Raw genomic sequence first — 20,955 nt, forward strand, 5'->3', positions numbered from 1 at the left:
TCAGAGTATAAACAGAGGAGGTTGCCAAGCTTCAGTGCGCCGGGGTGCTGACTTCCTGCAGGCCACCGGTGCACATGTGCCTGCAGGTCCAAGCTGTCAGGTGCATCGGCTGGTGTAAGGATTGGGGGATAACTCGGGATGACAGAGTGAGAGGAGCACCATCGGACCTCCCCAAAGCTTTCTTCACGGTTTCACAACCAACATAACTGGAATAGTAGACGTGGTCCTGAATCATAAACCTCACCGCATGTCTCTTCAATCTGTCATTTTCCCACTCGAGCATCGTCGTCAACTGAGGATTCCCTGTCCTGAATGACTCACAACACACATACTTTAGATAATGTGAAGTAATAGTGTGCCTTGTTGAATTGCACGCCAGGACTTCTGCCCCCAGTAAACAGTACACGGCCTCTTATGTACAGCCTGCCTTTGCTTATTTCTCAATGGAGAAGCATCAGTGTTGATGTTTTGGTCAGTCGATCACAATCACAGAAACAGCAAAAACAATAACAAGTAAAACCTAGGATGCAAAAACAGGGACATAGTTGCAATAGAAACTAATATCATTTCTGTTCTATTACAACTCTTGCAAATGAAATGTGGTCATCAGATGAAAGAGATTAAGAGGTATTATGACTGTGAGCGAATGCATGTGGGAAAACATAATAGAATAATACATTAACAGACAACAATGCAGGGCCATATCGGTGTCTGTCTGCCTGCTGGCAGTGCTGCGGGCCAGGGCCATCATGCACATGTCCATGTATGATTAGAGTCGACGGGCTCCGACAGGCACCACGGAACACGATAGAGGCTCCTGTCAGTCTGATGTTCTTCTGCCCGTGTGTGCCAATGCACATTGACAGGACTGTATGTTGGAGAAGGCCAGTGTTGTGTGCTTTGTTTGTGCTTAGGTAGTTAGACCCCAGGGACCCAGGGTCCCTGCTGAGCAACCATTGCTTCCCCCCCCCGCCCCAACACAGCTGTTTGCTTACTACTCGTCAGGCATCTTGCATCTGAGGAAATGAGGAGGTGTGAAGGACCAAGAGTTTTACGGAGCCAATAAAACAGTATGTTTGTATGTTAATAACAGAGTATGTTTTGTTCAAGTAAAAGATGTTGTCATTTCCCAGGCTTCAGTTAAGAGCCAAGTCACAGGACACCAGGCAGTCCAACCACTACTGGGCTTTTATAAGTGACAACTTCATGCCGATGCTCCATCGCTCTGACTCTGTGTCGTATCCGTTTCCCAACAGCATTTCCATTTGCAGCACTTTCTGTCTTCAAACCTGTGTGGTCTTTGCTCTGGGAGCCATTTGGAAGTGCTCAGTGCTAAAAGCGGTGGATTTGATTACAAAGACGTTCTATTAGGTTTTTTCCTAATGACTGACTGTTAAGATGAAGGGATTCTATTCTGCTGTCCTCGCCAAACTGTATTAGCACAGCATCAGGAAGCCAAGATGGCCCAAGGAGGTATTTATAGCTGTCTGTATTAAACTCTTGGAAGTTCAGCTGGGTTTCCCACTGGCTTCTTTCCCCCCTACTAGTTTAAACTATCTGGATAAATTCAGTCTCTTAAGCAACTGTTAAGCTGCTCTTGCTTCCTGTTTTCTTCGGTTCTCTTCTTGGTTCTCTACTTTCACGAGCAGCTTGCAGCAGTTGCTCTCTGGTTTCGCACATCTGACTGGAAACTAACCATGGAATCTCTATTCCAAATAATAACAACAATGGTTGGATTAAATAAAAAGTTTCAAAAAGCCCATGAACAAGTTCATGCACAATGCATTGTGAAAGCTCAACACAATCACTGACATTTAGTAAGAATAAACACATTAATTTGTATAGCCTTTCACCAGAAAAAAACAAACAAACATACAAAACAAACCAACATACGCTCTTGTCTTTGTGGAATACTATAATAAAATATATTACACTATAATGAAAATAAAAGTATAAAAGTTACAAAAATTTGCAGAATATTAAATTATTTTTAAATAAAAGAAAATAAACAAACAAACACATTTAAAAAGTAGGTAAGTGAGTGAGTAAATAAATAAATAAATAAATAAAAATTGAGTGAAGTTTGGTGGAAACATGAGAGGAAGAAGAAGAATCTATTGCAATTTAGAGACATGCATCATGATCGATAACATGAAACTATTTTAACAGATTATGGTGGTTCATTTTATTTCTACTGGCGACTGAATCAATTTGTGAGTCGGTGTCATTCAAACTAAGTCTTCCTGCTATTCTTGGCCACGCCTCCTGTGTAAAAGAGATCGTTGATATCAGGGACTATTCTAAAAAAAAAAAAGAAGGCTAAATATATACAAATAATAATGAAAAAAAATAATTTGTGGCATAACTGATCTCTGATTGTAACACATATCATGACGGGAAAAAAATAAATAAATTACTGCTTACTGTTGCTGGTGCTATCAGACAATGCAAGGGGTTCACTGGTATGGACCTTCCATAACGCATGAGGTCTCTGGTGAAGTTTGGAGTTGAGAGCTACTGTCAGGGAAAGGCAGACTGAGTGACCTGCCTCCACCCACAGGTATCTCCACCCACTCCTCCCACTCGGCCCTGTCATCACTCCAGCTGCATCCATCCATCCAACCATCCAACCATCCTTTCATCCATCCATCATCGTCCTCCTCCTCCTCCTCTGCGCTTCTCAAGCTGACTTTTCCCCAGTCCGATGGCCCACCAGGACAGCGCAGCCATGGCCAACAGTTTGACTCACCACGGCTCCCCGAACCCGGGATTCAGCCCCAACAACGCCGTCCCGGTGCCGGCCATCACGCAGACGGACTCCCGGGACAAATGGAGCAAGAAGATGGATTTTCTCCTGTCAGTCATTGGATTCGCGGTGGATTTGGGGAACGTTTGGAGGTTCCCGTATATTTGTTATCAGAACGGCGGCGGTAAGTTGAGCGTAAAAAAAAAAAAAAAAAAATCACTTTTATAGTTTTTTTTATAATAGCTTTTTTTACGTGATGTCAAATGGAACTGTATTTTAAAAAGAGAGGGAAAGGGGTTAAGACTGCGCATCTGGCGACAGAAATTGTCCGTGCTTCTGAAGTGCGCATCAGTTGGCTTCACGTCCACACAAAACTTTTCTTACGACTGTTTTTTTTTACGTTCTAGTTTTTTCCCAATCCTTATTTCCGCCCGATCTTAGCAGCTAAATAATTTTCTCTACTAATAAAAGTGCAATAAATGAAGATTTGGGGGAAACGGATTTTTTCCGTCTCTGCATGAACTGCCTTAGTGATTCATCGATCTTCGAGGCTGTTTATTTTAAATGAGACAGCTAAGATTAGATTATATTTCAGGGTTTTATTTCATACCTTTAAAAAAACATATTAAATTAAAATTAAAAGTAATAATCAGAAGATTAAGTAAAGATTTTTATTTTCTTTGCCAAAAAAAAAAAAAAAAAATCAAATGTATCGATTTTATGTGGGACTAATATTAAACTTGAAACATTCTGCAATGTTGTGCCAAATGCAAATTTCACTCCTTCAAATGTAAATTTCGAAGGAAATATGATTCAGCATCATGATCACGTGATCTAAATTAATTTTCAGAGGTTACATTTTGATTATTTTTCAAATTTTTTCATGTTCTGAATCTAGCAGCCATGAATCGAAACACTGTCAACTCTTGCGTGCAACAGCCCCGTGAGACCTTGTGCATCTCTGTCCAGGTGCTTTCCTCATCCCGTACATTTTGATGGCCATCTTTGGCGGTGTGCCGCTCTTCTACATGGAGCTGGCGCTTGGACAGTTCCACAGAACTGGAGCCATCTCCATATGGAAACACATCTGTCCCATTTTCAAAGGTGAGGTGCCGATAAGTCGTTGATAAGCCAAAGAAAACAGTCCAAGTGCAATTGACTGCGTTATTGTCATTCTGCTCCATCATTCTCCTCTGCTCCAGGTATTGGATACGCAATATGTATCATCGCGCTGTACGTGTCCTTCTACTACAACACCATCATCGCCTGGGCCCTCTTCTACTTCTACTCGTCCTTCTCCAGCATCTTGCCCTGGACCAACTGCGACAACGCGTGGAACACCCCACACTGTACCGACTATTTCGGGAAGGACAACGTCACTTGGACCAATTCCTCCAGGTCCCCGGCAGAGGAATTTTACACGTAAGTGCACGTAAGTGAGAGTAACAGGAGCCACATGTATAAATAGCTTGACAGTAATACTCTACGCAAACATTTCCGAGCGAGCAACGTCGACGTGGGGAAGTAAAAAGTCCGCGGAGCTGCGGTGATTCATGTGTTTCATCTCGGCAGGAGGAACGTTCTGGAGCTCCACGAGTCCTCGGGGCTGAGGAACGTCGGAGGGGTTCGCTGGCAGTTGATGTTGTGCCTTTTTCTCATTTTCACCATCGTATACTTCAGCCTCTGGAAAGGGGTGAAAACTTCAGGGAAGGTACCACGTAACTCTGTAAAAAAAAAAAAAAAAAAACTTCCACTGCTGTCAGCACCGCCCCTCCCCCTCCCCATTTCCTGATTTCCCCCATTTCATCCACTCCAGGTAGTGTGGGTGACCGCCACCCTGCCCTACATCGTGCTTTTCATCCTGCTGATAAGAGGCGCCACTCTGCCAGGAGCCTGGAGAGGTGTGGTGTTTTACCTTAAACCCCAGTGGGGGAAGCTCCTGGAAACCAGTGTAAGTGGTGCAAAGTTGGTCTGCTGAACTCGTTTGTCAGCATCAATTCATGAAATGACAGTCCTTGTCTTTTAAAAGCAGGGCGTCCGTATAAAACGACCCCCTACCTGCAAATTTTAAAAGGAGCTGTTGCCTTGCGAAGAGTCGCCTCAGCTGACACAATCATGTGAAGGATTACAGGAAGAACAAAAAAACGGCCTTCACGAGGGACAACCAATGATGTCTGGATTTAACAGCAAAATCTCACGTGTAGTTCTATTCTGAGATGCACGAACAAGGACATTGATTTCCCACAGTCCTGCAAACACTTGCTGCATCAATTGGCTAATTGAATTACGCATTAAGATTTCCAGGCATGATGGGCTGGAATTGAACATATTTAGCCTGATTCACTTTCTTAGAATATGACTCTCTGTCTCTCTCTCTCTATATATATATGTATATGTATAAGTATATTTTTTCCAAACACCTTCCTTTCAGTTTCGCCGCCGCCCAGTTGATCAACATGTGTCAGTGCTGCCGCTGGAGAGGAATATGGATGAGATGAAATGAGATGCATAAATAAGCCACAGAGCAGGATAATAAGATGCATAATTGGTTTAGATTTTCTGCCCATTAACAAAGCCCCCCTCTCCTTTCTGCCTCACCCACTGATATCCAATGCTGCTCTCTTCTTTTTACCCGCCGAATGCCTGCTCCTCTTCAGATCTCCCTGCCTACAGCTGTGAGGCCACTGCATCTCGGTCCGACTCAAACTCAAAACACCTCTTGGCTGAGTCAATTGCATAGTCAGGAAAAAGTCCACTTAATAAGTAATTAAAAAAAAATAAATATATATATATATATCTCATCATCTGATTGTGTAGGAAAAAAGTCTATAAAAGAGAAACAGTTTTGTTGTGCTGTTCAGCACCCATAGCAACCTCCAGCACCGCACTCAGGAGCCCTGGGTGGAATAACATCCCGTTTCTGTCAAACCTTGTGTCTTTTGAAGGTGTGGGTGGATGCTGCCGCTCAGATATTCTTCTCCCTTGGGCCCGGGTTCGGGGTGCTCCTGGCTCTCTCCAGCTACAATCCCTTCACAAATAACTGCTACCGGTAAGAAGTGAGTCGGGCGGCTGACTCATACAGAATCACATCTGTGGCTGGAGCGCAGGATTTGCAGGGGGTGGAAGCTGAGGCTTCATGATAATAATAATAATAAAAAAAAAAAGAAGGACCAAACATCTGTACCTTTTCTGCACTTTTCTGGGATAAATAGTCACCCTTGCTGCTGAAACAAACAAAAAAAAAAAACGAGTTTAATGGCTTCAGTGCACAAGATGCAGCCAAAGCCACCCCAGCAACAGGGGCCGTTTGCTGCTTGTGAGGTGAATGAGATGCTATGATAGAAGGCAGGAGCGCTGAATACTACGCCGTGGATAAATGCCAAGCAGAACACTGGAGGGTACAAACGTTGGCTTCTAGTATGACTAATAACATGAGTGTGTGTGTGTGTGTGTGTGTGTGTGTGTGTGTGTGTGTGTGTGTGTGTCTAAGACAGAGAGGCTAATGCAATTAGTAAACAGCTGTACAGTAAATACATAGAACATGGACAGAAAGAAGAACATGCTGCTGGATTTTGAATTTTAATTTCTGACTTCAATAACCAAGGAAGATGCTGTTTCTATTTCAGAAAATATGTAGTTTCTAACACATAGTTTGAAACAGTTTGAAAAAACCCCGACCAAGTTTTGCAAGATTTATGATGAATGATTTGAGGACCTATTTAACTGTGAAAGCTCTAGGAGAACCCAATGCTCTTATGGTCCCAGAACCAATTAGGTTTGGTTTAGCTCTAAGACTTTGGGTTGAACTGGCTAAACTGTCAATTGCCTCATTCAAGTTTTCCCCTCCCCTTTCAAACACCTTTTCAGTGGGCTCTTGTATGTTGGAAAATGATACCATGTGCCAGACATTCATGACACAAGACTTTGCTACAGACAGTCAGATGACTTTGGAACCTCTCTAATAGAGTGTAGAGTGTTGACAGTTTTTGTGATTCATGCCCTCATCAGTGGCGGTACCTTCTTCTCAACAGAGATGCCATCGTGACCAGCTTTGTGAACTGCATGACCAGCTTCCTGTCTGGGTTTGTCATCTTCACCGTGCTGGGCTACATGGCGGAGATGAGGAAGGTGGAGGTGGAGGATGTGGCCAAGGATAAAGGTTAGGATGCAGGCGTCCAATCCAAAATCCTACCATGTGACATGACACATGCAGCAGATCATCTAAAAAAAAATCCCAACTCTCCTGCTTTCAGGGCCCAGTTTACTCTTCATAACCTACCCAGAAGCCATTGCTAACATGATGGGCTCCACCTTCTTTGCGATTATCTTCTTCGTGATGATGATCACGCTGGGGCTGGACAGCACGGTATTAACCGAGTGAATGAATGTAGTACTGATACTGCCTGACTGATGAGTGATGCAGCTTGGACTAAAAACATTCGAAAGAGACAGCTGTGGGGTAGTTTTCAGGCTATGTAGCCTTTTTTCTCATTTCATGTGAGAAACACGTCAAATCTTCAGCCCAGCGATGTTTGTCCTGAACTCTGTTTTCTCAGTTCGGTGGGCTGGAGGCCATAATCACCGCCGTGATGGATGAGTTCCCGGATCAATTATACCACAGGCGGGAACTTTTCGTCTTGTGCTTGGTTGTGGTCTGCTTCCTGGGCTCTCTCAGCACCCTTACCAATGCAAGTTTCACACTGAAAAACAAGATAAAAGAGTCATGTCCCTTAAATCCCAGTTGACCAGACTGAACTGAATAATCCTGACAGGGTGGCGCCTACGTGGTGAAGCTGCTGGAGGAGTTTGGAGTGGGAAGCTCCATCATTGCCGTGGGTTTCCTTGAGGCCATCGCGGTTTCTTGGTTCTATGGTAAACGTCGATCACCCACAGCAGACAGTTAACCACAGTATTGTCATTCAAAGAACAAACACAACCAGCTCTCAGGTTTATTTATTTCCCCCCTCAATTAGGTATCAGCAGGTTCAGCAGTGACGTTCAGGCCATGCTCGGCAAAGCCCCAGGATTGTTCTGGAGGGTGTGCTGGGTGGCTATCAGTCCAGCATTCTTGGCGGTAAGACGCATGAAACACAAGAGTGTTTAAATGAGGTTTTTACTACAAAAACAAAACTATGTCGTTGCTCTGAACACAGTCAAATTATACGCATTTATGTGGACAAAATTAAACAGCCATTCCATTTGTTTTGTACTATTCAGCCATCTTGTACCTTCTGTGTAATATCCGAGTATGTGACTCATTACACCAATGCTTCAGTTTTTACAAGAGTTCAGACTTTTATATTAAAATACATTCATCATATTTTAATTCTTTACGTCCCCCAACTCTTCTCAGTATATCATAGTGAGCTCCCTCCTCAAGGCGCCACAGCTTACATTGTTTGACCACAAGTACCCAGACTGGAGCATCACAGTTGGATACTTCATTGGCTTCTCATCCTTCATGTGGATCCCCATCTACATGGTCTACAAGCTGGTGTGGACTCCTGGATCTCTCAAACAGGTCAGAAAAAAATGTATCATATTGTATATATGTATATGTATATATGTATATATATATATATATATATATATATATATGTACATTCCTTTGCAATAACCTTAAATATCATTCTATCGTTTTGTTTTCTGCAGAGGTTGGCAGTGTGCCTCAGACCAGAAAGGACCATACCGGAAATCCATAGTGACAACCTCAACATGGTTTCTGTGCCATGAAAATAAAAAAAATTAAGAAATGTACTATAAAATATATAAAATACATCAGAAAATTAATCCGTACCCTGCCCGTAATTCATCATTCATAATACATTTTTGAGTTATCAGACATCTTGACTGTTAACCTCTTCATGATATTGAACATGTGATTGTTTAGTTCCACTACTCACATTCTGCAAAGTGGCAAAAGCTGCTTTGTTCGTAATTCTCAGAACACGGCGTGTGCACATCCACATTAAAGTATGCAGAGTTTGCATGTTACTGTTTTACAATGTTGCATTTGTGTGGGTGTATTTATAGACTCATTTTTGTTTTTCTCCTAATCCATTGCGTTCATTCTATTTCAAAAAACAAAGCCACGGAAAAATGTATTTCTATGTGCTACAATCTGCTCTTTTCATCGATTGCGTGAGGTTTTTATTGAGAAGGTATTAGTGTTTCACTTGACAGTTCATATAGATCATATATACAACCAAATAAAGAAACTTTATTCAGCAAACTAATGATATATGGGTAGCAGTGTGATCAAATATTGAGAGTTTGATGTTGACTACTATATTCCATAGTTTTCCCCCAGTACAAGGGGATTAAATGAGACCCAGTCTAAAACAACTTTATAAATTCTTGCAGTCCCTTCTAAATTTTCTTTGTATTGTACTAAATGTGTATTTATAGATCAAAGCATAAGATTTCATGCCAGCTCTCTGGTGTAATACACTGCTCAGTGAGTATTTAAGGGAGATGTTTATTTATTGTAATTAGTTGATTTTACAATATCAGAAAATATTTATTTTAATGTGGGGGTATATTTGCAATATATATACCAGTGTGATTCAATGTTAGTTTATAATTCGATGGCTTAAACATAACTCCTGTTTGCCTGTTTTGCCTTAATCTGCCTGAATATAAAGTTGTATGTATACAAATTGTAAAGGTTGTACTGATATTGTGCCTCTCCAGTGTTTTTCACTCTAAGACTGTTCCATGTTCAGGACACACACAAAAATATCATTATGTGTAATCTAAAAGTGCTTTTTACTCTGTTTATATTAAGGGATAATTTAGTCAGTCCAAGGATGAGGTATGATTATTTTTTTTTCAGTCATTTCCAACCTGGTTTGTGGATTCTGCAATTGCATATAAATTAACCATGTTATACATTGTACATGTCTTCTTTGTGTTTTCATTGCTGGTATGAACACAAAAAGATGACTGGCGATCAGGTCATTAGGTTCCACCATCTTTTCCACCTCTTTGTGAAAGTTTGAGTATGTTCACCTCATTGTCCGTGTAATGATGTTTCTACTGTTGTGGCTCACGCGTATTAATGTCCAATTAGCAAGCCAATGGAGCGGAGACACACACAGGCACGCGTGCATATGCTCTTCATCTTTCCACAAGAGTGCCCTTCAGATCTTCACTTATTCAACTGTTTAGGTGTTCAGCGTTAGATAGTGGTTTGGATCATATGATTCCTCAGTGAGCCTGTGGATGATGGACGTGCATACGTACATCAAAGGCCCTTTGTGTCACTGACTGCTATTGATGTGGAGCGCCGGCAAGCACAGGGGACACATGAAAGAGAGACAGCTCGGCGGGTTGTTCTTTACCTGCTATTGACGGCTAACAGCACATGAAGGAAAACTCTAATGAAATCACGCCACCTTTCTTTATATAGCGCCACACTGTAGAAACATTTCAAAGGAAACTTTACATACATATCACAAACTAGATCTCGCAAGTCAGTGGTTCTCACAGAGTGCAAGCACTAAGGCCCACGGTGGGAAGAAATACCTTCCTTTTATGAGGCAGCAACCTCAAGCAGATCTGGTCTGGTCTTTCAGGTGGTCTCAAGGATTGGCATGTGTTGCATGTTTTACACCCAAAACCTTTGAAAGTGAATCTATTAATAGTAGCATCTTGCAGTACAAAAGACAAAGTGTAAGATACATAGCGGCAATAACAACTACAATACCGTTTTAAACAGAAGAAACAAGTAACAAAGTTAGTAGCCAGATGAGGCCAAGTTTAAAAAGACCTCAGTCAACTATTAACCCTCCGTTACTTTTTAACCTGCAGGTGAATAATTAGTGGGTCTATCTATTGGTATATCTTTGTCGGGCACTCTTGATAAGCAAAAAACAAAAACAAAAACAAACAAAAAAAAAGGTGACATGAGCATCCAACACTCTGCTCATGTCTCTTTGATTCTCATCACGTTTGCTTTTCCATTGGCAACATGGGATCAAACCAATTGTAGGAGAAATTAAAAAATCATTTATGAGATGTTTCTGACTAGTTGATGTGTGTGATCGCAATGAATTTAGTGGGCTGATCACAAATGGAACATTATGTAAGGGTTTGACACCTGAACCATTTTTATGTAATCATCCATTTTGCTGTCATGAATATGTGATGTTTTTTCTTTCAATAAATTCATCCAGGAGACGTTTCATTTTCATTTGAAACCAACGTGCGTAACATTTACTCATGCTCATCAAGCTTCTCCGGTACATAATTAATAACAATAAGTGTTTGTGACTGTGTGAAAGCTTTAGTTTTATTGCGAGGGGAAAGGTAAAGGCCATAAACATCAGTCATGCAGCGTAATTAAATAAGGACATAACCCCAAGGAGCTTGACCTTTATAAGTATTCTTTGTTGCTCTCTGACATTTCAGACATGGGAAACGTGACGGAAGCATCGCACTTGTTTAATGGTTACCAGTAAAGGAGGGCGTTGGGGGATGTGTGTTGTATTTGACACTGTACGTTTCTTGGCATTACATGCAAAATTGTTGAGCTTATATCAATAATTCAGTGACATTACAGTTATCAGTCAGGTGAGATCACTAAATTACTTGTTGGTCACAAGGAAAAAAACTGAGAATCAAAAGGTAACTACGGAAGAAAAAAATATTTCTGAGGCTGAGGGGTCCAGGATTTCATGTTCTCCTTGGATATTTGTTCATGAGTAGTTGTTAATATTAGTTTATCAGTTTGCATCAATTTGTACCTCATCTGTTGTAAACCCATGGTTAGATAAATCAAGTCATTTTGTAAGATGCTGACAGGTGTCAGCGGTAACTGAGATTTTACATTTTTTTTTAATATATTTGTCAGCCCACTGTGCTCTCCTAACCAACCATTAGTATAGGATTATATATATATATATATATTTTTTTTTTTTTTTTTTTGGGGGGATTTTTTTTTTTTTTTTTTTTTTAATGAAAACATGGAGCTAATGGTTGGGAATATAGCAATTAATTCTGATAAAACGTTGTCTTTTAGACGCAAAAATACGTCTAAAATTCAATTTTATCCAACCTCGTTAAGTCATTGTTGATCATTATTGTGTCTTCACATAGATGAGTATCATTAATAACAATATATAACTCAGAGAGTTTGTTATTTCGTGAGAGTCTAGCAAACTGGTAGTCCTTCATATGACAGACACGTGAAGTAGCTACTAGCTCGTGCCAAAAGGGTTGGGGACTCCCGCTCCAGAGCAACCATCCAAACGAGGCGGGCTTTAGGACCCGGATGCTCGTTTGGAAAGAGACGCTCCCCTCACTTCCAACGTCCACCCACCCTCCTCCTGCTGCCGCTGCACCGCTGTGATGCTGCGCCTCGCCTCTCCATCCCGGACAGCAACAATGTCACTAGCAGCGCTTGCTAGCGCGCTGGCCGAGGAGCCCCGGTTGACGGAGAGAGCCTATGTGGTGCTGGAGAAACAGGATTTAGGTGAGAGACTCCGCCGAACTGACGTCTCAGCAAGGACCCTGTTTGGTGACGTCACGCGCTGCTCTGCGTTTTTCTGTCCTCAGTGACGCTGTGCAGTGTCCTCGCGGTGCTGCTGCTGCTGATGGTGGTCATGGCTGTGTGCGTCTACAAGCCGCTCAACCGTCGCTGAAAACCTCGCAGAGCGGAAAAACCCGAACCGAGCGGCCGGTTCCCGGTTACCTCGGAGGAGGGGGGCGGGGTCCCAGCCGGGTTCCCTGACCAGGCCGAGCTAACGGGAGCTCCGGCGGAGCTGCATCACCGCTTGGGTGTCATCTGCTGTGATGGAGGAAGTTCATTAAAGACATATTCTGCTGCTGTTTGAGATTAAATATGCACTGTTTTGTATTGTTTTGTATTTGTTTTGAACGCACAATGTGCTACACTGTAAGGGATGCAATTAAATGAAGTTGGATAGTATATGCGTTTGCACGTTTTTGGTCAAATAAAATCACTAAAATGACTTAATTTCATTTTAAAGAAGCACACATTGTGGTTTTCATTACACACACACACACCTTACAGAGAAACTTACTTTAGGCTTCTGATCAGATACAGTCTGATGACTCTAATCTTGATTTCTGATGACATTGTACTGTAATTGGAATATCAGGACATAACCCCCTTTTGTATGTGATGAATCAACACCATGCATTGCAATCTGAAAACAGCTTAAGCTGAACAGAACAAAATAAAAGGTGGTATGGTATGTAACGTAGTTACACGGAGGCAGCCAACAAAAACATGAAAAACGTACTAAAACTGCTATCGAGTACTCATTAGATAAGAATAAATGTGAGTGCATGCATGTATTTTTTTTTTTTTTTTAGATCTTCAGAGAATTTCATATAAAAAAAGAGCAGCTAAACAAACTACCTACTACAAATGCATGTGTGCGGCCTTTTGCGCGCTTCAATGACAATCTGATTTATCAGCGTAACATCTCACTGTTCACGAACCAGGAAAAGAAGGACGCAGAACGTTCACTGCTGATGGAAATAAAGTGCTTTTATTTCATGTTAGAAATGACATTTTGAATCAAACACATTATCTTAAATTTCAAACACATAAAAAAAAACTGCAGTTGGAAGGGTGGGTTATAAAGATCTGCATTATTTCAACCAAACAAGCTTTAATTTATTCTTGCCGACTTTTAAGCGAAAGCCTTTTTTTAATGGTCGTTGTCGGTGAAATTGACTGTGCGGGTTGATTCAGATGTGGCATATTTAAAAACCGCTATGTTATTTTGATGGTACAAAACTCTTAAAAATCTGTTCATAAAAGATTAGTTTGAGTGGCACCGTGTTAAGTTTGTCATCACCTCCTGCCCAGAAGGAGCGAAGCGTTTCCTTGGCACATGCTGGAAAAGCGAATCCTACGTATGGCGAGCATGTGTGTTCCTGCGCCGCTCTCTCTGCCACTCGAGGCCCACAGGTCGATCTCTGCTACAAAAGGCCTTCAGTCTGCTCTGAAATAATCTCTGCGGCGTCAATTCAATCCACAGTTGTGCCTGTCACTGCTATTGCATGTTATAAGTGAGGTGATGGCTGTTGTTGGACAGAGACAGTTGACGAAACATATTTGCGAACTTCCTTTGGACCGCGACGTCGGAGCGAGTGTGGAGGAAAAAAAAAGGCAGAAGTCAGGAGTCAAACCCTCCTCCGTGTTGCCATGCGGCTGTCGTTTAGTTTCTCTTGTAGCGACACGCACGGCTTTAACCATCTGTTGGAGTCCACATTCACAAAGTACAAGAAAATGCATTTAGGAACTTTTGACTCGATGCAAAAATGCTCTCTGGATCAGCATTGAATGGCATAAAGTGATATGCATTAATGAATGACACAGCAACACAAAAAAGGAAAAGAAAATTGCGGGATACCAATTTCTAATTGGACAGCTAATAAACTAATTTCAAAGAAAAGGGAGTAAAATGGGAACCCTGAGATTTCTGCTATTCAGTGAGCCCACAGTCCTCGAAAAGGCGACTCTTTAAGTAGACTTTACAGGAAAAAAAAAATAAAGACTTCGATCCATCCCTTTAAGTCCACAGTACCACGAGCTTCCTCAGCCCTCATCATTCTAGTGTACGAGAAACAGGAACAGCGGGATATTGCCAGCATTAAGTGAAATCACCTAGGGTCTAACGTGTATTTATTAAACCTTCATAGCTTTGAACTGATTCTTCTCTGCAAACTATATGACCGGCACATGTGGGTTTCTGCTGCATTTCTCATTTGGAAAACAAAACAAAGAACCTGGATGTCCATGGATTCGGTTTGAGGATGGAGATTCACTGTGCAGAGATAGAAATATAGAAAGGAGTTATGCTCTTACCAAAAATACCTTTTGAAAAAAGAAAATCAGTTGGAGAGAGTCTGATATTGTCCTGGGAAGAATGAACTGTTACAGGAAGTTATCTGCTGTTGCATAGATGAGTACTGTTGTTAGGAAGGAAAACTGAGGTGCGGTGGTTGCTTCTGGATCTGAAGACGTTATATTATCATTCCCTCTTATACCCTTTTTCCTCTCTTTCTTTCTTTTTTTACTTCTCAGTGAGGGACAGCTGCAATATTCTCTCCAACTCCTCTTCCTCCTGCTTCCTCAGTCTCTCCTCCTCGGCTTGAGCTTGTGCCGAGAGCTCCATTGCCAGGCGGAGGTCTGTGTCGGGGCTGGAGGCAGACGTGGAAGTGGCAGGGCTGGAGGTGTCTGCGTAATCTACTAGCACCCCCTCCGGGATACTCCTAGAATGGCAGCAGTGAGGGAAAATCAGGACGAAGCTTTGAGGGTCTTGCGCTCAAGAACCTTAAGAAACTATGGACATTTGCAAAGAACGTTTTCAAGCTAAACAGAATTGTAAATTAATGCATAATGCATCTGCAAATACCAGAGGAAAAAAATGATGGCTTTCATAAGAGCAGCAGTGTGTGTGGGCTGATGAGGACGCTGCAGTCTTTCAACATTAAGGACACATCAGACTGCAATCAGGGAAAAAAGCTCCCCTTCAACATCTGCCCTCTTCTTGTGCAGAAGTTAAATGACATCAGGCTGACAGAAACTGGGCCACCAACAGCACGGGAAAGCAGGTGCACTGACAAAGTGCAGAACTTGGTCAATATTTGTGGTAGACTGTAATGGAAGCCCAACCGTTGCTAAATTCTACAAAGAACGTTGGCAACGACCCATATCCTGTGCTCCTACCTGTCACTCTGGCTCCTGGGCACAATGTCAGTGAAGTCCTCGACAGCATCGTCCCACGTCACCTCCTACATTGACACAGACAGACGTCAGGAGAGTCTTAAAGGCGGGCCAGGCTGACAGGGTGACAGCAACAGAGGAGTGTTTGGGGGAGCCGTTGGCTCCTCTCACCTGGCCCTCGACCCCGTGAGACTCCAGCAGGCTCTGGTGGATGGCGTACTGCAACAGCTCCTCGTCGTTGTTGGACATGGGTGTGTGTCGGCTGCCTCCTCGACGGTGGTAATTGGCAGGCACCTCGAAAACTGATGGAGACACTTGGAAAGGAGGCAGCACTGGTTGGATAGAGAAAGAGAAAAGCAGGGGGTTAGGGGTCACAAACACGACTAAATCTCAGTATTTGGAGAGGGAAATTGGAAAACTTTCCCACCAGCAGCTTCTTCGTCCTCTCCTGAGGATGTTGGCGAGGCGGCGGGCGTCGGCGTGGAGGCGGGCGTTGGCGTGGAGGCGGGCGTCGGTGTGGAGGCGGGTGTCGGCTTTGCCTCTTCCTCGGTACTGCATTTGTTGACGTTGCCAAATGTGATCCTGGCGTTCAGCACATGAAACAGGGGAATCTCTGCAAGAAAGGAGGGGACAACAAGGTCCGACCATTGCTCAGCTGCCGATACTCGACTGGTGTGGCAGGTGATCCTTGAAACTTCAGGATGTTCTTTAGCAGGAGCTGAACAATCATACTGGTGTACCTATTTTCACAGGAAATCCAGGGGGGAATTTCAGGGTCACAAAGTCCCGCAGCCGCGCAAAGTGGGAGCTGGTACGAGCCATGAGGTCGATGATGGGGGTCACCTGCTCCACCAGGGACAAGGGATGCTCCTCGCTCATCCACAGAGTACCTTTGAATCTGCACCAAAGCAAGGTTGACTTCTGAATGGAGAAAACCCACAGCCTAATGGTTTATGGCAGTAAATCTTACTTCTGTGTTCGGATGCTGAGTTCAATGGGCCGGCCGATGTCTCTGTTCCCCAGGTCAAAATCAGGATCAAAGTATTCCTCTGGCGTGATGGCAGTGGGATTTGTGGCAGTTGCGTACTCCAGAGTCAGGTCCTAGTAAGTGGAGCAATCTCATGAAATTGGCTGTTACATGGGAATGGAGACATTTTAAATGAGAAGAGAATGAACATCTCACCCCTTGTGCACTTATGTGCTGTTCCACTGTCCCGAGCAGAGACTCCAATATGTTCCTTTCACCTAAAGGTCGTACACAAGAATTCTTACTCCAGCATATCTTTAGTATGTACTTAAAAAGTTGCTACTAATTAATACATTTCTACATACTTTTTATTCTGGCTTTTTCCTCATCTGTAAGATGTTCGGTCCTGGTCCTGATTACCACATTTACATTGTTCACACTGAAAACCTGGGAGAGCAACCAAAATCTATCATCATTTGTAATTGGAAATAGTTATGCCAATTCTCATTGGTTGCACACTGCAATTCACACTATCATGAAATGTATCTTTCACAACAAACCTTTGCTTCAAATCCATTGACAACTTCTGTTTTTTCACTTCTCCAGCCCCAAATCCCAGATTTGATCCTATGAAAGGACAAACATTATGAAACATGACATATTCCAATTTGGACGGCTTATACCGAAGCACTCTGAGCTCTCTAAACATTTGCAACTGCAACTGAGGTTGTGCACATGAAGTCGTGCAAAGAAGGTCAGAATCTTAAGCATGCATTGACAACAACACAACACGGCACATTACATGCTACAAGATTTTTTTTATTGGAACTAAAGTGATCTAAACGAAAAAGACCTTGCTGGCATTAACTTGTTTTATTAAGAGAGTGAATTCAGCTGTGAGGAATATAATTTTAGAGGATGAATGACTCTTACCTCTCAAAGCTAATATCTTTTGTATCCAAGTAGGTGTTGACAATAGGAGTCGTCAGCCTTTTGGCAACTTCCTGCTCAGCCGGCTGCATGGACTCTAATGTCACATCCTCCATTTCTTGGGTAATGTTGAAGCGCTCAGTGTCCACCACCTTTTCGTCATGGTTCACCTCCATCAACTCAGCGCAGGAATCTATTCAAAGCAACAACAAAAAAATCTCAGGGATACGATTTTCTTCAAGAGGCACTGCACGAAAATCATTTTTGTTGTGTGCGGACAGAAACACACACCATCTCCTCTGAAGATGTAGCTCCTCTGGCCTCTGATCCACGTCATGTTCTCAAAACCTAGTAGGGTGGCATCCACCCGCAGGCTGGCGCCGCTTTTCCAGATGCGACACACATCGCTCGGGCAAACCCGGGACAGCAGGGGGACTGCAAAAACACAAAGCACATCAAAGTCACGTTGTGCAAATAAATCAAAGAATAAATAGTAGTTAAAATAATAGTTCCAAACCAATGTGGCAGGACAGAACAGCCACAACAAATATTTCAAACATGGTGACGCAGGTATGTGGTCGGTCCAGTAGAACAGAGCAGACCTCTTGGCCGGAAAAGACTTGACATTCACTTGCAGATATCCTCTTCTTGCTTAGAGCAACAAAGGCAGGTCAACGACTGTGCATCGTGCGCTTTTGCATTTTTATGGATATTTGTGTGTGTGTATACATATTACATGATTTTAGATTGAACTTACTTTTTTTTTTTTTTTATTAAGACATTTTCTCAGAGACTCAATCCTTTACTACAGTCAGCCAAAACAATGTAGCTACACATCAGGAAAAGAAAAAAACTTGCATAAATATTTAATTTGTATAAGTACTTCAATACATATAGATAAATGCATCTTGATTCTTGCAGAGGCCAAACATATTAATTTAGTGACGTTTGAATAAATTTGGTATTGAAATATTTATGCAAATTTTTCTTTTCCTGATGTGTGTATACATGATTTTGGCTATAGTAACATTCAGCACTTTAAGTGCAGAATATCATAGTAACATTTTAGCACTTTGACATTTTCTGTTCTCAATTAACCTCAGGCACACGCATAAGCAAGAAAACTCACTCCAACTGGTAAACTCCCACTTCATTTCCATGTAGAAGTCTGGAGACTGTAGATGACAAGATAAAAAAAAACAAAAAAAAAACAAATGATTTATCTTGTCATTATATATTTCAAAGTTTGTGGTACAGATGGATGACAACATGGCAGACCTCTCGTATCTTTGCCAGCAGCTCAGGCACTCCTCCCAGCGCAGTGGAGGCTTTGAGGTAGTCTCTGCGCTGAAGCACCAGCTGAACCATCTCAGGATCTCCAGTGCTGACTGCTTCCTGTAGTGCTGGACAGGCAGAGACGGAAGAGTTTCAACAAACCGCTGAAAGCTTTTAAGGTAATGACATCAGTTCCTAAGCAGCCGCAAATCTCCAATGAAAGGAAACCACAACCACACCATTTACTGCAGTCAAAGCATACATTTTAGAAAACGCACAGCAAATAATCATTTATATTATCAAGTATATTCGGTAAGAATAATAACAATAATAAAATTAAAAAAAAACCTCTTTGGTCCATTAAAACTTACCTGTCCAACTATGGCCATTTTCTTTAGTCACAGCAGCACCAAGTCTGAGAAGAACTCTCACTGACTCCAGGTGCCCGAGCGAAACGGCCAGATGCAAGGGCGTCCGACCTCTTGGGTCTACAGCCTCTATGTCATTCTGCGAAAACACAACATGCATTTGTTAAAACCATCCGTAAATGATGGGTTGAATAAACACCGAATCTGTCTAAACGCCTTTTCACTGAGGTCATGGCTGGAAATGACACAGGAGTGCACACTTTTAACCAATCATCGTGAGCCATGCCGCTGAGAAAAGTGCGGTCGTGACTGGGATTTCTGAGTTGTGCCAGTAATGACAGCTTTGAACTACAGGAAGAACAAACAACAACGTTAACTACAGGTAACTCCAACTATCGCCCAATTGAGGATGGGCATTGTAACATGATAATCGGAATTTGTCAGAAGACTATATAACAAATGGTGGTAAAGGTGTTGCGCATTAAAACAAATAGAATAAGCTTAGTACAAAAAAAACAAAAAAACAAAACAAAAAAACAAACCAAAAGAGGCACATATATTCTGAGCAGAAGTAGCTTATTGTGTGTGAGTAATCCGAGTAGCACAAATAGCCGCGATGAAATCACAAAGTTACAACTAGAAACATGACATCAGTCTGTTTGTAAAAGTCGCAACGGTAAAGTTCAGTGAGCTGTAGTGTAATTTATTCAAAGAATAAACAAAATCTGTGTTTGACACAGTGACATTAAAAAGAGGATCACAGTGTAGCATCTGTCAACACGACTGGCCTACTTCAACTCGATGACTGCAAGAGACTTAACGTCTCCCCACGGACTCCATCGAGCAAAAGAACGTTGTTTTATGGGCGCAGACCTGTGAAGTGAGCTGCTCAGTGTCTTACCAACCTGTGGTACTCTAATTTCTTCCTCCAGTTGTCTGTAATCATTCTCCCAGACTGCGGAATGCAGAGGAAACTTCTCCTTGATCTCTTGGCTAATGTTAGCGGTGGACATCTTCCTCCTTGTGGAGCCGCTCAGTGCAACGTAAGCCAGCCTCTAATGCTCACTGCCATGGAGAAACCCGCGTCAACACCGAGATACTTTGTCTAAAATACGCCGTGAACATCTTTAACGCCCATTACATTTGACAACAACAACAACCGAAAGTATCGGAACAGCCCAACCGGTGTTAAGCGTACTTCCGGGTGCCTACTGAGAATTGAGAGCCCCTCGCGGGAGCGAACGACGGAAGAGTGTTAGGGACAAACTTGATATATACCTGAATTATTCCCTCCCCCTAAACCGAAAATTGACTTTAAACTTCGGCTAATGCACCCACAAAACTGTCATTACATTTAAATGCAAATAAAGGATTCATATTAGTGAAGTTGATAAGTGTACAATCGTGAATTTCAATACACCTTTTTAAGGGTTTAATGTGCCACTATTCGAGCATTACATGCAGAAGATTTTCGTAATGTAAAGTAATTTTATTTATTTTAAAAACATATGACAGACAACAACGACAGAAAATGCATTCGCCCCTTGTGTGACATTTTTTGCACCCAATACTCATGATTTGACATCAGTCAAATCAATGTCAATGTTAGCCTTCATAAGTTAAAAAAAAAATGGGAATGAAAGTGCAAAGGAGGTGTTGGTGGAATTGAAGTGCAGGCCGTATATAGTTATCCCCGTGAAAGTACTCACGCAAAACATTGGTTCACAAAGCGGAGACGATGCCTTAGGGGCTTTCCATTTGGACCGTGCGCGCTCCCGTTCGCCTTGTGCGCCTTTTTGGCAGACATGCAAACTTCACCATTACACCGGGATGCCTTCGCTTCAAAACTTTTGAACGAGGAAGTGACTGGTGTTAAATTATGCCAAGAGAACGCCCAAGAGAGATTGAAAGGCTTACCTGATGCGAGTATACATTAACTAAGACAACAGTGGACGGTTAAAAC

General features: G+C 42.3%; 2 protein-coding genes and 1 long non-coding RNA gene across 3 annotated transcripts; 2 read left to right on the plus strand and 1 right to left on the minus strand.

Annotated features, from left to right (window-relative positions):
• Window positions 1–2,621: 2,621 nt before the first annotated feature.
• slc6a4b (solute carrier family 6 member 4b) lies at window positions 2,622–9,520 on the plus strand. Its single transcript, XM_076019523.1, has 13 exons — window positions 2,622–2,930; window positions 3,716–3,850; window positions 3,949–4,168; window positions 4,319–4,457; window positions 4,563–4,697; window positions 5,692–5,795; window positions 6,778–6,905; window positions 7,000–7,112; window positions 7,303–7,434; window positions 7,519–7,618; window positions 7,720–7,820; window positions 8,100–8,267; window positions 8,399–9,520. The coding sequence occupies exons 1-13, from the start codon at window positions 2,705–2,707 to the stop codon at window positions 8,477–8,479; spliced, it is 1,782 nt and encodes a 593-aa protein (XP_075875638.1). The 5' UTR covers window positions 2,622–2,704; the 3' UTR covers window positions 8,480–9,520.
• A 2,558-nt stretch (window positions 9,521–12,078) lies between these two features.
• Window positions 12,079–12,675, plus strand: LOC142884012 (uncharacterized). The gene is made up of 2 exons (XR_012926106.1): window positions 12,079–12,221; window positions 12,305–12,675. It is a non-coding gene; the product is annotated as an uncharacterized LOC142884012 (long non-coding RNA).
• Window positions 12,676–13,244: 569 nt separating this feature from the next.
• On the minus strand, window positions 13,245–20,222 carry ankrd13a (ankyrin repeat domain 13A). The gene is made up of 15 exons (XM_076019524.1): window positions 19,898–20,222; window positions 18,996–19,131; window positions 18,628–18,752; window positions 18,479–18,524; window positions 17,641–17,784; window positions 17,353–17,542; window positions 16,980–17,046; window positions 16,785–16,866; window positions 16,636–16,697; window positions 16,423–16,553; window positions 16,193–16,350; window positions 15,880–16,065; window positions 15,624–15,784; window positions 15,456–15,520; window positions 13,245–14,998 (listed from the first exon to the last, which is right to left on the minus strand). The coding sequence occupies exons 1-15, from the start codon at window positions 20,003–20,005 to the stop codon at window positions 14,800–14,802; spliced, it is 1,860 nt and encodes a 619-aa protein (XP_075875639.1). The 5' UTR covers window positions 20,006–20,222; the 3' UTR covers window positions 13,245–14,799.
• Between the last annotated feature and the right edge of the window lie 733 nt (window positions 20,223–20,955).

Source organism: Nelusetta ayraudi, unplaced genomic scaffold (genome assembly GCF_046127955.1).
Source record: "Nelusetta ayraudi isolate G7.1 ecotype Tasmania unplaced genomic scaffold, CSIRO-AGI_Nayr_v1 ptg000010l, whole genome shotgun sequence".
Lineage (NCBI taxonomy): Eukaryota > Metazoa > Chordata > Actinopteri > Tetraodontiformes > Monacanthidae > Nelusetta > Nelusetta ayraudi.

Coding starts and splice junctions, on each gene's coding strand:
- slc6a4b (XM_076019523.1), top strand. CDS start 2,705: ATGGCCCACCAGGACAGCGCAGCCATGGCCAACAGTTTGACTCACCAC. Junction 6,906..6,999: donor GGATGTGGCCAAGGATAAAG/GTTAGGATGCAG, acceptor TCCTGCTTTCAG/GGCCCAGTTTACTCTTCATA. Junction 7,821..8,099: donor TCAGTCCAGCATTCTTGGCG/GTAAGACGCATG, acceptor AACTCTTCTCAG/TATATCATAGTGAGCTCCCT.
- ankrd13a (XM_076019524.1), bottom strand. CDS start 20,005: ATGTCCACCGCTAACATTAGCCAAGAGATCAAGGAGAAGTTTCCTCTG. Junction 16,698..16,784: donor GGAAAAAGCCAGAATAAAAA/GTATGTAGAAAT, acceptor TACGACCTTTAG/GTGAAAGGAACATATTGGAG. Junction 15,521..15,623: donor CTCACGGGGTCGAGGGCCAG/GTGAGAGGAGCC, acceptor GTGTCAATGTAG/GAGGTGACGTGGGACGATGC.